This window comes from Misgurnus anguillicaudatus, chromosome 19 (genome assembly GCF_027580225.2).
Source record: "Misgurnus anguillicaudatus chromosome 19, ASM2758022v2, whole genome shotgun sequence".
Taxonomy (NCBI): Eukaryota; Metazoa; Chordata; class Actinopteri; order Cypriniformes; family Cobitidae; genus Misgurnus; species Misgurnus anguillicaudatus.
The window spans coordinates 47,289,747-47,305,550 of NC_073355.2; the positions used below are offsets into that span (position 1 = coordinate 47,289,747).

At 39.2% G+C, this 15,804-nt stretch overlaps 1 protein-coding gene across 7 annotated transcripts in view; it reads left to right on the forward strand.

Moving 5' to 3' along the window:
- Positions 1–15,804, forward strand: part of LOC129436739 (RNA binding protein fox-1 homolog 3) — a 295,528-nt gene that overhangs the window by 120,377 nt on the left and 159,347 nt on the right. For all 7 annotated transcript variants that reach the window (XM_073857800.1, XM_073857794.1, XM_073857795.1 and 4 more), the window contains exon 2: positions 3,951–4,028. Coding sequence is in view for 6 of the 7 variants with exons in the window: in XM_073857795.1 (XP_073713896.1) it covers positions 3,951–4,028 (78 nt within the window). In the remaining variant the exon portion in view is untranslated. The remainder of the gene's footprint in view (positions 1–3,950; positions 4,029–15,804) is intronic.

Genomic DNA, 15,804 nt, shown 5'->3' on the forward strand with positions numbered 1-15,804 from the left:
AGATCGCTCTGCATCTGATCTCTATCAAAAGTCCTTCGCAAAAATTTAATTATCTCAGCCTTTTGCTCAAAAATTTGTGTTTTTGAAGAAACCTACCCACATTTAAGAGGTGATAAAAAGAGAACAAATGAAGGTAGGATGAAAATTTTTTTGTTGAAAATGTTTGTTTATATATTTAAAGAAAAACATTTTCTGGAAGGCATTAAACTTTTGTGAAAATCATGAAAAATGCTGCCGCTGGCTGGCAACTTTTTTTTAAAATGCTGGCGGGGAAAGAGTTAAACAATGCCATGTGTTTTACTGTAAAGGTGGTAATAATATATAAGATGTTTAGGGCTTTAAAAGTTATTTTAAGAGTGTGTACTGATACATGCACACAGCCAGGGTTGCCAGATTGGTGTATCAAAACCAGCCCAATGAACATTCAAAACAATCCTATCACAGCCCACCAACAACCAATGAATAAAATCCTTTCATCTTTAACCCGCAGAAATAAAATCAACTCACTGATAGTTTAAAAGTAGCCCAAATCTTAAAGTCCGCAAAAAAGCAGAGGGTTTGGCAACGTAGCGTACAGCATCTCTCGGCGAGTTCACGCTTCATCTCTTTATGTACAAAGTCAAAGTTGAGTTAGATAAAGTTTTTCTTGAGAAGCTAAGAGATATATGCAATGAAAACACACTTTTCGAAAGGCAAAACACTATTTGATGTATTTCTCACCTTAACTCTTTCCCCGCCAGCGTTTTTAAAAAAAGGTTGCCAGCCAGCACCAGCATTTTTCATGATTTTCACAAAAGTTTAATGCCTTCCAGAAAATGTTCTTCTTTAAATATATAAACAAACAATATAGCAGATGAAAGAACAGACCCTCTGCTTTCAAAAAAAAAAAAAAAAAACGTTTCATCCTACCTTCATTAGTTCTCTTGTAATCACCTCTCAAACATGGGTAGGTTTCTTCAAAAACACCCAATTATGAGCAAAAAGCTGAGAAAATTCAATTTTTGTGAAGGACGAAGATATCTCGTCAATGGCGGCGAAAGAGTTAATAATGTGTGTTGCCATTACCTTGCTATTGCATGCCTTTGTGACGAGAATATAAGATGTGAACTTTCCTTTTGTGCATGTGCACAAGGCATTTTTGCATCCGATTGAGAAAATATATGATTCACATGTTTACATGCATACTTTTCTCCTGATGATCGGATCACAGATCGGACTTCACCACCCCTTTCAATACAATCCAAATTGGCAGCCTCAGTTGTATTAAGGTGTTTAAATAAAGGCTTTTTAATCTGATTGAGCCATCAATACGATTGCAAACGTATTATTTGGTTGCATGTAAACATACCTAGTTATGTTTCAGATATATAAACTTGCTTCACTATTGTAGAGTTCAATTTATGTCCTTACCGATGTATCTGTAAATGCAAATAATGCTATGTGAATGAACTTCTGACATGTTTTCTCTTTCTAGAAGAGTCGATGTTTGTGTGTGTGAGGTACATATCCTCAGATAACTCCCAGACTTTGACCTAATTTGACTTTGTAAAGTCATATGCTTGAAGCATTTCAGCAGTTCAAGATGAATTTAGGGCGTTTTGCGTTATGAATATTTCTGGCTCTCTGTTTCTGTGTGTGTGTGTAAGAATGAATCCTTCACAGCTTGAGTCGAATTTATAATTTCACTTCAAAACATTTTAAAACATCAGGAGTGAATGTGTGTGTTCTTATATATGCGCGCATTGTGACATCATTGCTCTTACTTGAGTTAATAATGTAAGCACCTATTAACACCCCATAAACCCTATTAACTTAATCGTCTACATGTAAGAGCTGGTCTGTCTTTATTGAACCTGAATATATATGTATATATAATGTGTATGAAAGAGAAGTGCATGTCATTATTTGCATGTGTTTGTTTTATGAGCAATTCATGTTTAATGGTCTGTCAATAATATGAAATATGAATGATGCCGGATTGACTTCATTCCCGCAGCGTCCGATGCTCTTCCTCTCTCCTCCTCTTCCTCTTTAGTGAGGGAGTGATGACAGCTGCTCAGATATGAACGCTCAGATTAATGACTCGAATTAAGCGGTTAAGAGAAGTCGACCTACAGTGTGATATCACAGCAGCCGGCTCTCATTACTCCAAACATCAGTACCGCTCACAACACTCCACTATACATGAATATACATGAATTATTGTACCCTGCTGGAATATTTGATTGTGATTGGTTGATGACAGTTCTGTAGTCAAGCAGTGCTGTATAATGACCTCTAAACTTTATTTGATTGACATGAGACAGGTAGTCATTTGTTACTAAATATTTACCTACTGTTGATGAAGTGGATCCCACTCAAGTGTTTTGAAATATGCAGCTTTGTTGAAACTAAAACAGGAAGTTAGGATTGGGGCAGTAAATGGCTCCTCCTCCTTTTAAAGTAGCCAGTAGTGTTTAGTTTAAGTGCAGAGTTATGTCTTACAAATCGTTAATCCGTATTGAAGAAACTGTTTTGAATGCAGTATCTTCTAAAGGTGAATTTTAGAGGCGAGCCCTACGCAGTAGCCTACAGCGTAGCCTGATGCGCATCTCTTCCAAAATGTAACGACGCGTCAATGCTACGTGGTCCACATGCACTGTGATTGGTCTGCTAAAACACCTCTCTCAGGTCTAAAAGATCTGCGTCGCATTTTCTCGCACACATTTCCGCTTGCGAAGGTAAAAACCTAGGCTATGGCCTAGGTCTTACCATGGGCGTAGAATACGTGGGGGACACGTACGACGATACCCAATCACAAGTGAGCATTATAAGGCGAATCATCCTTCGTGCACGCGCGTCTGGTTGAGCTTCAAACTATCAACTATATCTACTGAAAGCCCTTTCCCCCCAATTTTATGATGCTACACCACTGGATCTAATGCAAAAGTATAAATCGCACTTGGGGGGGCGTGCACACCAAAACTTTTAAACGCGCCTGAAGGACGTCGAATGCCAGCTGTTTTTTCAGCTGAGTGCCAGCTTTCTTCAGCTGAGCTCTTTGGTAGCTGTGATTTTTTTTTTTTGAGCTGTGAGCCGGTTGGTTGTTGTGATATTTGTCCTGCCCTTTCTCCACTGGGATTGGACATCTGTGTGAGAACTGACATTGAAAAGCGAAGCTTTTCACCCAAAGTTGAATCTGTTTCAACTCGACGCTCAGCCCTGAGCGTGGAAAAAACGCTGAGTGCCGGCTTTAAGCGCAGTAAAAATCAGCCAACTGCTGGCTCTTTTGAAAAACCCTGCGCATTGGAAACAATTGAAAACATGTGCCGGCATAAAAGCTTTGGTCTGCACGCCCCCTTGAGGCTAACATTCATACTAAAAAGACAAAATGAGCGCATTAAAATGATGACATTAAATGATCGCAAAACCTTACTGTGCGTTCACACCAGACGCGGTAGAGGCGGCAAAAACGCGCTATTCGCGAGTAGTTGGATGCTTGAACATTTGAGTTTATGCGCTTTATTAGCGCGTGAAATTCTATTAATTCGAGACATTCACAGGGAAATTTGCATCATGGGAGGAGCTTCTGCGATTACTCCTGTAATCACGTCACTACCAGAGCAAGCTCCTTATTGGTTAATGTGGCGTGAATATTCACCAAAGTTCAGATTTTTTAACTTGCGCGTTTCCTGCGTCATTTGTGCTTATCGCGCACAAGTATGCGTCTTTGCATCTTTCGCGTGTTTGCATTGACTTAACATGTAAATCACTCGCACTTGCCACCTGTTCCGCGTCTGGTGTGAAAGCACCATTAGTCTGTATTAAGTAAACACAAGGGTGTGCATAATATTTGGGTTAAATAGTTACTTTTGAATCAGATACTGCACATCACTTATAATACATTAAAATGCTGAAGATTGTGTGACGAATATTGATGATTTTTTGTTTTGTGTGTTTGTGTATTACAGGATCAAGAAAAGTGTGTGTGGACACAGAGAGTCTTCATTAGACTGGTCATCTGTACATGGATATTCCCCGCTGGACAGGTCAGTGATTGAACGCAGTAATCACAAACGCTTACCTGCGTCTTGCATTTGCATGTAAAGCTCATTCGGTGTTGGGCATTTGTGATGTTTGCGTCCGCTGGGGTTTAAGACGGATCAGCTAATATTGCGTTTAAGCCCTACGGTCTGCTTGGGCTTTAAGAAAATGTGCTGGATGTCTCTGAATGTTTCTGCATGTTTAAGTAATTGATGAATTGTGAGGAATAACAGGACAGTCCTCATGTTGTTTTCTTCATCGCCTGCTTAATAACTGTAAATAGGCACCAAATAACCTGCTTTCCCTTCCTCGATGTGAAGTAACTGGGTTATTTCAAAATTAAGCACATTTATCAAACTACAGTACCAAGACCTTGTTTGCAAAAGTACATGGTTATTACTTCGCCTCAAAACCCATTTAAGCTCTCGCTCACTCTCTCTCTCTCTTTCTCTCACTTGCTCTCTTTTGCTATCTCTCTCTCTTTCTCTCACTCGCTTTCTTTTGCTATCTCTCTCTCACACATATATTTTAAAGGGCATGATATTTGATGGTTATTTATACTCTAATAAATGTGTTAATTCTTATAAAAGACAGAAGATTATAAGAGGAATGTTGAGGTTCTGTCACTGTAAATTGGGAAAATTGCAACTCTCAAAAGTTACGTTTGTGTGTGTGAGAGTTTGTGCTTGAGTTTGTGCGTGAGTGTGTGCATTAGTTTGTGTGTAAGTTTGTGCGCAAGTTTGCATGATTTTGTATGTGAGTTTGTGCTTTATTTTGCGTGCTAGTTTGCGCGTGAGTTTGCGCGTGAGTTGGTGCCGTGAGTTGGCGCGTGAGTTGGCGAGTAAGTTTGTGCGTGAGTTTGCACGTGAGTTTTGCTTTATTTTGTGCGTAAGTTTGTGCAGGAGTTTTTGTGTGAGTTTTTGCGTGAGTTTTTGCGTGAGTTTTTGCGTGAGTTTTTGCGTGAGTTTTTGCGTGAGTTTTTGCGTGAGTTTTTGCGTGAGTTTTTGCGTGCGTTTTTGCGTGCGTTTTTGCGTGCGTTTTTGCGTGCGTTTTTGCGTGCGTTTTTGCGTGCGTTTTTGCGTGCGTTTTTGCGTGAGTTTTTGCGTGAGTTTTTGCGTGAGTTTTTGCGTGAGTTTTTGCGTGAGTTTTTGCGTGAGTTTTTGCGTGAGTTTTTGCGTGAGTTTTTGCGTGAGTTTTTGCGTGAGTTTTTGCGTGAGTTTTTGCGTGAGTTTTTGCGTGAGTTTTTGCGTGAGTTTGTGCGTGAGTTTTTGCGTGAGTTTTTGCGTGAGTTTGTGCGTGAGTTTGTGCGTGAGTTTGTGCGCTAGTTTGCATGATTCTGTACATAAGTTTGTGCTTATTTTGTGTGCGAGTTTGTGCATGAGTTTGCGATTTATTTGGCGTGTTAGTTGGCGTGTGAGTTTTGCTTTATTTTGTGCGTAAGTTTGTGGGTGAGTTTTTGTGTGAGTTTGTGCGTGGGTTTGTTGTGCGTGAGTTTTCCTTTATTTGTGCGTAAGTTTGTGCGTGCATCTTTGTGTGAGTTTGTGTGTTAGTTTGTGCATGAGTTTGTGTGTGTTTGTGTGTGAGCTTGTGTGTCTGTGAGTTTGTATGCGAGAGTTTGTGTGTGAGCTTGTGTGTGAGCTTTATTTTGCGTGCGTGAGTTTTTGTGTGAGTTTGTGTGTGGGTTGTGTCTGTGAGTTTTGCTTTATTTTGTGTGTGAGTTTGTGCATGAGTTTTTGTGTGAGTTAGTGCTTTAGGTTTGTGCGTGATTTTGTGCATGAGTTTGTGCATGAGCTTGTGCGTTAGGTTTGTGCGTGAGTTTGTGCTTGAGTTTGTGCGTGTGCAGGTGTGTGTGTGTGTGTGAGTTGTACGTCAGTGAGTTTGTGTGTGAATTTTTGTGTGAGTTTGTGCATGAGTTTGTGTGTTTGTGTGTGAGCTTGTGTGTCTGTGAGTTTGTATGCGAGAGTTTGTGTGTGAGCTTGTTTGTGAGCTTGTGTGTCAGTGAGTTTGTGCATGAGTTTTGCATTATTTTGTGCGCAAGTTTGTGCGTGAGTTTTTGTGTGAGTTTGTGTGTGGGTTGTGTCCGTGAGTTTTGCTTTATTTTGTGTGTGAGTTTGTGCATGAGTTTTTGTGTGAGTTAGTGCTTTAGGTTTGTGCGTGATTTTGTGCATGAGTTTGTGCATGAGCTTGTGCGTGAGTTTGTGCGTGTGCAGGTGTGTGTGTGTGTGTGTGTGAGTTGTACGTCAGTGAGTTTGTGTGTGAGTTTTTGTGTGAGTTTGTGCATGAGTTTGTGTGTGTTTGTGTGTGAGCTTGTGTGTCTGTGAGTTTGTATGCGGGAGTTTGTGTGTGAGCTTGTTTGTGAGCTTGTGTGTCAGTGAGTTTGTGCATGAGTTTGGCATGAGTTTTGCTTTATTTTGCGTGCGTGAGTTTTTGTGTGAGTTTGTGTGTGGGTTTGTGCATGAGTTTTGCTTTATTTTGTGTGTAAGTTTGTGCGTGAGTTTGTGCGTTAGGTTTGTGCGTTAGGTTTGTGCGTTAGGTTTGTGCGTTAGGTTTGTGCGTTAGGTTTGTGCGTTAGGTTTGTGCGTTAGGTTTGTGCGGTAGGTTTGTCCGTTAGGTTTGTGCGTGAGTTTGTGTGTGTGAATATGTACGTCAGTGAGTTTGCACATCAGTGAGTTTGTGCATGAGTTTGTGTGTCTGTGAGTTTGTATGCGGGAGTTTGTGCATGAGCTTGTTTGTGAGCTTGTGTGTCAGTGAGTTTGTGCTTGAGGTTGTGTGTGTGTGTGTGTGTGTGTGTGAGCTTGTGTGTTTGTGAGTTTGTATACAGGAGTTTGTGCTTGAGTTTGTATGCAAGAGTTTGTGTGTGTGTGAGTTTGAGAGTTTGTGTGTGAAGTTGTGTGTGTGATTGTATGATTGTGTGTAGGTGGAGTGTTTCTCTGGATTGATGGTGTTGAATATCTGTCAGTGGGCAGTAGAGTTTGATTTATATTCTTCTGTTGCATTGACTGCTGCGTTTATAAGGAAACTCCAGCGTTTATTCTTTCGGCTGAACTTCCCTCAGCTCTGATCACTTACACACACAAATCTCTTTATTCCTCGCAGCTTTCACAGGAGGATTCACTTCTCACATTTCATTTATACAATATCTTTATCTCAGGTGCTTCCTATAGAGAAATAAAAAGGCAACAAATGAATCTGTTTTTCACATACATTTAGAGCGATAAAACTCATGTAGACAGCAAAGCTCACATCGCTCAGTCCAAACTCAATGCAACTATTGATCATTAACAGAGACGAACGACTGCAGAAGTTCTTCATCCTTCACCTCCCACACATGAAAATTAAATATTTTACACAAATGCTGAAATAAAGACACCCCACTTCCATCGTTTGAGTGAATCAGTTATCAGTCTTAGACTATTTCTCTCTCTCTCTCCCTGTGGAGGATAGAGAGAGAGAGAGAGAGAGAGAGAGAGAGAGAGAGAGATATGCTGACTGAGGGTTTTTCTGTAGAGCCCATTAGAGGGCTCCATAAATCTACTGTGGCTCTCCACTGCACCACTGACACACACATTGAGCGAGCGAGTGAGAGAAAGAGAGAGAGAGAGAGATTTTTCATTGTACTTAATTCTGCCAAAAGGTTGATTTTCTCTTTAATTCTCTTTTTTAATTTAGTGAGAGAGGATGGGTGGACATATTGGATATATAACTCCTGTTTTCTCTTTAAAATCAAAAAGGACAATAAAAATATTGCACCAGCTAAATAGCCACTTTTCCTTCTTAATAACTATATTTTTGAACTCCCAAAAATCGAGATGTTTACACTTTTGATTTATGCAAATAAATAAAAGCACATTACTGGTTTTAACATTATCTGTTTCTCAGACCTTCTTCTTTAAATGCAATACACTTCTGTATGCAAGATGACCCACAATTAGTTTTTGATTATTGAAAATGGGTACAATTTGATATTTTGCACTTGGAGCCCCATTGCTATCCCAATATCTCTGGCATTGTACCATACAGCACTTTACAAATAATGATACTAAGAATCACCGTATAAAATCTTATTAAGATAATGAAAATACATCTTAAGTTACCTGCATGTAAACTTTGGGAAAAAACACACAAAAACGTTTTTTCCTTATTTTTAAATGGTCACTAAAGGCACATAAAGTAATAGGGATTGTTAAAGAGCACCAATTATCCGATTTTTCATTTCCTTTGGTGTGTAAGTGTATATTAGTACATGTTAACGATATGCAAAAGATACAAACCCCAAAGTAAACAATGACGAAGTTATCGTTTTCAACATAAATTTTTTTTTTTTTTGCTACAACAAACACACAGGCTGAATCCCAAACCGCCTACTTCTATACTATATAGTATGTAAAAAGCGCTACTTTGCGTACTATATAGTATGGAAGTAGGCGGTTTGGGATTCAGCCACAGATTGTAGGCAACAGTTTACTTCCTGGGATTGGTGATGTGGTAAAGAGCGACATGATCATAATTCCTCCTGCTTCGGTCTCACAGTCTGTAAATTAACTCCAGTTAGCATTGCATTGTAACCGAATCTTTCAAACATAGTAAGGAGCAACACATTTCCTGCTGACGACCAATCACAACGTACAGATTAGCTGACCAATCCGGAACACAGAGCTTTTCAAATCAATGAGTTTTGTACAAAATCAGAGCGTTTGAGGAAGAAAGTGAAGCCTGGAGCTACAAAAATGTACAGTATGTGGAAACAATAAACCACACAAACACATTGTATCATACCAAATACACAAAATAACGTTGTTTTTTAGAAATAGGTGCCCTTTAAGTAACATGCATGTAAAATTTGTAACAAACACACAAAAAGTGCATTTTCTCATCTTTAAACGGTCACTATTGGCATGTAATGCAACAAGGATTGTTAACGTCAACAGATTCAAGTAATAGACCTACCAATGTAAAGTAAAATAATGATTTTGCCATTATTTGAAAGTTTAAAGTATTTTAAACTGACAATTGTGAATTGTGAAAACACAGTGAATGGCTTTAGAAACATGTTGTTTTAACTGTGGTCCAAAAGTATGTCACATAATTAAGTTACGTATAGACGGTTTCAACAGTAACAACATAAACAAGCGGCTGTCGTGGTCCGCACGTAACTTCCGGTAAACTCCGCAAAGTTCTTTAAACGTAGTTTATTTATATAACAAGCAAAAAACAACACATAGATTACCTAGGAAACCAAAACATTCGTTATTTTCGACAAGGCATTTGTTTAGCAACTAGTCAGACCATTAAAAAAAGAAACCGGAAGAAAAGTTCGGATGCAGATGTGTATCGCGTCAGCGCGCGTGCGTCCGATGAAACCGTCTATACATGTTCACCTTTAAGATTTTTTTGTTTAAGACCTCTGTTGTAATTGGTTGATTAATGAACACATACCAGCAATGTTTTCTAACACAATCCTACAGTATGGCAGAGTGCCCCAGGGATGATGTTTTTTGGTAACCAACCCGGAAGTTAGAAGGACACTGGTTCCCTCACAAAAATGTGATTAATTTGATAAACTTTATTAATCCCAGAGGGAAATTTAGCTTTAGAACTGCTGCAACAGACTACCACATGCACGGCGCCATCTTTGGAGTGCCCATTAATTTTTCCTATAGACTTTTGGATTATTGCAAAAGTTTATGACACAAGTTTTGTCCAACAAGATCATTTTCACAGATGAACACAACTTTTATGAATTTTGAAGTCTAAATGCGTTTACTAGAAATAAAAAGCCAACTATATAGGCTACAAGCGAAGGACACCACGGCCTCTCGACATCAACGACATCACCACCAAGCTTCTGAAAGTTCTTTTAAACTTTATCAAACACATTTAAAAACATTTTACCATGTTGGGAATTGTGCCCATGTTGAGTTGTTTTTGAGATCTTTATGCGTGATGACTTTTAATGTCCCCATAATCTCTAGTCCCATGCAGCAACTTGTTAGCAAGCACCCTTTTAAAGTCACATTAAAGCTTTAAAAAGTATTACTGGTGCGTTTTAAGTCGTACAATAAAACATGAAAACGTCTTGGGCTTATGTTAAAAGAAGATCTTATTTAAGGCGTTTAACTAAAACCTAGGGGTGCACTGATAAATCGGCTGATGATGCTTGCTATGCTTCTCAATGAATTATGGTAAAATGTCACTACATCCATAAGCCAGAGGGCGCTCTCGTGCAGAAACTCAATATGCGCCGCTGAAGAAGAACCATTACACGGGCAGCTCCAGGAAATGGCTAAAGCATATATTTATATTGCCGTCTTCAAACCTTTTCATGTATTTTCATGATAATAAAGAATATGTACAATTAATATGTTTGATGAGTGTTGCTTTTTCAAATGCATGTTATAAACGACTCAAACTAACCGTGATTTCAGATCGATAAGGACTTACTGATCAAAAGCTGTAGTACATGAAATAGCTGTGAATAATATCGACTGTGCGATTCAGAGTAGTTATCGGCCATCGCATCCCTACTAAAACCCCATGCAAAAAACCCACTGACTTTGAGACGATGGAATCGGAAGTGCTAAAATGCTAACTTGCTTCCGGGTTTTGCCTACAGAAATATATCATCCCTGCGGGACTAGTTGTACGTATTTTACAAGGTGGCTAATTCTTCTTAATTCGTAGAACCAAGTCTGTACGTTTTTGTACAATTTGCTTTCGCTCCTGTGATGTTGGGCTAGGAGCGGAGTTTCATTTTTTTTTATCTTAAGTTTTTGTATGATTCGCTTCGAAGCAATTCATACAAATTAGCCAAAGTGTAAAATACGTAGGAATTCCCATGAGCTCAGGCTGTTTACACTGTTGTTCATCAGGGCTGCTCATGATGAGATGTAAATGTTCGTGCTATTTACATTTATGGGTGATTCTCGCAAATTAGACTTATGAGGTGTCATAAAACATTCAGATAAAAAAGTAAATGCTATCAAATAAGAAGCATACAGTTACAAACATTTCTTCATGTACTATTTTGCACGTGATTTCAAATGACATCATACCAACCAATTTTGTTGTTTTTTCCACATTTAAGGGGAAAGTTTTCATTACCGCAACTTGTCCATGACTGGATTTGGGTTCTTTGACATGAAAATATTTATAATTACAAAATCTAAAAAATAAAAAGCTTCAGTGCATGTTATACTAAAACATTTACAGTAAAGAAACATGTGGTATTTGGTGATCATTGGTAAATGTAGAGTCAATAATAAGGAATATAAATGTGTCCAAAAACCAATTTTCTCATCCTCCGCAACAATTTTCAATCATTGTGTAAGCCCTCAAGGAACTAACATTTTCAAAAAAAATTGTTGGAAGGGACATAATTGACTGTGACACTCAAGATACCAGATAAGCAGTTCTTATTTTTTCTCTCCAGATAAAAGTTAAAATTTTGTTTGTCATAGTACCTAAACAACTTTTTAGTTCTCATTACCGAAACATGAGTTTGTAAATGCATATATTTAATGTAATATCATGTTGCGGTAATGATAATTTTTGATAATGATAACCTAAAAAATTTAAATAATTCTATAGGAAATATTTTTTAAATCCTCTAACAAAAATGATTATAGTAAGTTCAGACCTTAATCTTATATGTGCAAAATAAAATTGGCCTCAAGGGCTTTTTAAAAATTCTGATGTTGGACACCTTCTAAATCTGGATTTCGTGAGAATCACCCTTATGCATTAATGGTGTTTCTCACGATACGTGGCAAGCGCCGTAATCGCAGCACGGCAACAGCTTTTCTCATGTAGTAGAAGCGCTAAAAGATTTATCTTCAACAGCGCCTGCCATGAAGAGTCGTGAAGAGGCAGGATTTTGGGTGCACGAGCAAGGCGTGCGAACCCACACCACTCCAGATCTGTAAACGCCTACATTTAACAATTTTTCCGCACATTTTGTATTGAAAATGAACTAGACATTTGCTACTGCCACCTACCATGTGAAACGCCCATTACGGAGATGCATTTATCCAAAGTGAACTTCAGTGCATTACAACATATATATATGATCAGTGTGTGTGCTCGAACCCACAGCCTTTGCGCTGCTAATGCAGTTCTTTACCAGTTGAGCTACAGGACGTACACTTATATGTTACAAGAAAATAAAATTACAGCAATGTAATAAAACAAATCTTGGTTTACAGTTAGGCATTCAGCAGATGCTTTTATCCAAAGCCACTTAAAAATAAGGAACATCACAAGCAAATTGCCAAATATCTGTTTTCCATTTTATGACCCATTTAAAGAGACACAGCGTTACTGCACTTAAATGTTTTGAAGCACATGCTCAGTTTCCCGCAGTCGTGAGCTTTAAAACACAGAGAGAGAAGTCTGAAGAGTTTCTGTCAGAGGCACCAAAGCACTTCATTCTGTTGGTCCATGGTTATTTCTCACCGCTGTCTCGTCTTGCAGTTGTGCCGTGGATTCGGGCCTCAGAAAGATTAACCTCTGTACATGTGTGCCATTTGCACTTTGAGTCTGGGCACCATTAACATGGTGCAGAACGCACAGAATTCATCATGGTATCATGTTTCTGCTAATGGAGCGATTATTGGATCTAAGTGCTCTAAATGTGACAGAGTAACTTCCTGTTTAGCTCTTCGCTTGGCTCTCATGCCTTCATTTGGTCTTTAGCAGCCACACCACATTTGTATTCCTTTAGTTGTTGACGTTTAAGTGCCTGAGCTAAGCATAAAAATATGTAATTTATCTACATGTCTGGTGTGCTTTAGTGCATGACGTTCTCAAAAGTGTCAAAGGTTGTCAATCGGATTTTCATGCAGGCCATACTAGCACGCTGGCCGATATGATTCTGCTGGTGATGTTTTTTTTATTATGACAGCATTAAGAGAGAATTATTGAGAGTTTTATGTTACCGTCCTGATGTTGGCAGTGGTCGGTGGTTCGCTGTGTGTTTGAGACACGTGTGGCAACAGATCTGTGTTGGCATACTTGGCACGGACAGCGGGCAGACGAACAGCCTCATAAACATGAAGGCACGAGTAGACATAAGTGATCTGTGCTCACAGTGGGTATCAGAGCTTGTTCACACTGACCCCGTGACCCCATACAGACAGAGGTGACCGACACTAACACAGCAGTCAGGTGGTCAACCTGTTACCTGCTCTAAGCTCACCTGAACATCTGTTACAGGAAGACTTTCAATGGGTCAACGCTTCGGCTGCTCCTACATTTTTATTGTATTCTGTTGTACAGTATAGTATATATCATACTCTTTATTACTCTTATGTAAATATGTGTTCAAATGTAAAAACTATTTGCAACTGAATAGAGATGGTGTCATATTGTTTTAATAAGGGATGCACCGATACAAAATGTCTGTGCTGATACAGATATTTGATTTTCATTAAATCTTAGAAGTGCAGTGTACAAACTGCAGTTCTATTGTTATTGTAAAAAATGTTTTTATCTGACGGTGATTATAGGCCAAAATATTGGTGCATCCCTAATTTATATATATATTTCCTATTTTCAAACCATTGTCGCTTCGGTTTAGGGTTTTGGTTTGGTATTTGCGTTAGTATGTCACTTTAAGTATTGGTTTATACAATTTTTTCTGATGTATTCTTTTATATTTTCGCCTGGCGTTAGGGTTAGAGTTGGGTTTGGGTAGGGATGTCATTTTATGTAAATCTAACCCTAAACCGAAGCGACAATTGTAAGAAAATAGGACAAAACTGTTAAAAAACCAATCCGTGAGAATGCCACGGAAAATAAAGTCTGTGGCAGGGCCACGGAAATATGCAGAGATCCGTGAGAATGCCACGAAAAAGTTTGCAAAAAATTTTGTGACTATGCCACGGAAATTCGTGAGATCAGGTTGTGTTTTTGCTAGGGTGCTGCTGTGTGGTGCGGAAGTGTTGCTATTTATTGCTAAGGTGTTGCTATTTTTGCTAGGGTGTGTTTAGTGGTGTTAGGGTGTTGCTAGTTGTTACTAGGGTTTTGCTGTGTGGTTCTTGCATGCTAATATGTGTTGCTAGGGTGTTACTATGTGGTGCTAGGGCCCTATTAACAAAGACCAACAACATAACACCACTTAGCAACACCCTAGCAAAAATAGCAACACCGTAACAATAAATAGCAACACCCTAACACCACTAAGCAACACCCTAGTAACAAATAGCAAGCTATTTTTGCTAGGGTGTTACTGTCTGGTGTTAGGGTGTTGCTTTTTATTGTTACGGTGTTGCTTTTTTTGCTAGGGTGTTATGTTGTTGGTCTTTGTTGTTAGGGTGTTGCCTAGTGGTGTTAGGGTGTTGCTAGTTGTTACCAGGGTTTTGCTATGTGGTTCTTGGGTGCTAATATGTTTTGCTAGGGTGTTACTATGTGGTGCTAGGGCCCTATTAACAAAGACCAACAACATAACACCACTTAGCAACACCCTAGCAAAAATAGCAACACCGTAACAATAAATAGCAACACCCTAACACCACTAAGCAACACCCTAGTAACAAATAGCAAGCTATTTTTGCTAGGGTGTTACTGTCTGGTGTTTGGGTGTTGCTTTTTATTGTTACGGTGTTGCTATTTTTGCTAGGGTGTTATGTTGTTGGTCTTTGTTGTTAGGGTGTTGCCTAGTGGTGTTAGGGTGTTGCTAGTTGTTACCAGGGTTTTGCTATGTGGTTCTTGGGTGCTAATATGTTTTGCTAGGGTGTTACTATGTGGTGCTAGGGCCCTAGTAACAACTAGTAACACCCTAACACCACTTAGCAACACCCTAACACTACTTTGCAACACCCTAGTAACAACTGGTGTTAGGGTGTTGCTAGTTGTTGCTAGGTGTTGCTTTTTTTCTAGGGTGTTGCTATTTTGCTAGGGTGTTGCTGTGTGGTGCGGGAGTGTTACTATTTATTGCTAAGGTGTTGCTATTTTTGCTAGGGTGTTGTTTAGTGGTGTTAGGGTGTTGCTAGTTGTTACTAGGGTTTTGCTGTGTGGTTCTTGCATGCTAATATGTGTTGCTAGGGTGTTACTATGTGGTGCTAGGGCCCTATTAACAAAGACCAACAACATAACACCACTTAGCAACACCCTAGCAAAAATAGCAACACCGTAACAATAAATAGCAACACCCTAACACCACTAAGCAACACCCTAGTAACAAATAGCAAGCTATTTTTGCTAGGGTGTTACTGTCTGGTGTTAGGGTGTTGCTTTTTATTGTTACGGTGTTGCTATTTTTGCTAGGGTGTTATGTGGTTGGTCTTTGTTGTTAGGGTGTTGCCTAGTGGTGTTAGGGTGTTGCTAGTTGTTACCAGGGTTTTGCTATGTGGTTCTTGGGTGCTAATATGTTTTGCTAGGGTGTTACTATGTGGTGCTAGGGCCTTAGTAACAATTAGCAACACCCTAACACCACTTAGCAACACCCTAACACCACTTTGCAACACCCTAGTAACAACTGGTGTTAGGGTGTTGCTAGTTGTTACTAGGTGTTGCTTTTTTTCTAGGGTGTTGCTATTTTGCTAGGGTGTTGCTGTGTGGTGCTAGGGTGTTGCTATTTATTGCTAGGGTGTTGCTTAGTGGTGTAAGGGTGTTACTCTTTGTTACTAGGGTGTTGCTTAGTGGTGTTAGGGTGTTGCTAGTTGTTACTAGGTGTTGCTTTTTTTCTAGGGTGTTGCTATTTTCCTAGGGCGTTGCTGTGTGGTGTTAGGGTACTATTTATTGCTAAGGTGTTGCTATTTATTGCTAAGGTGTTGCTATTTATTG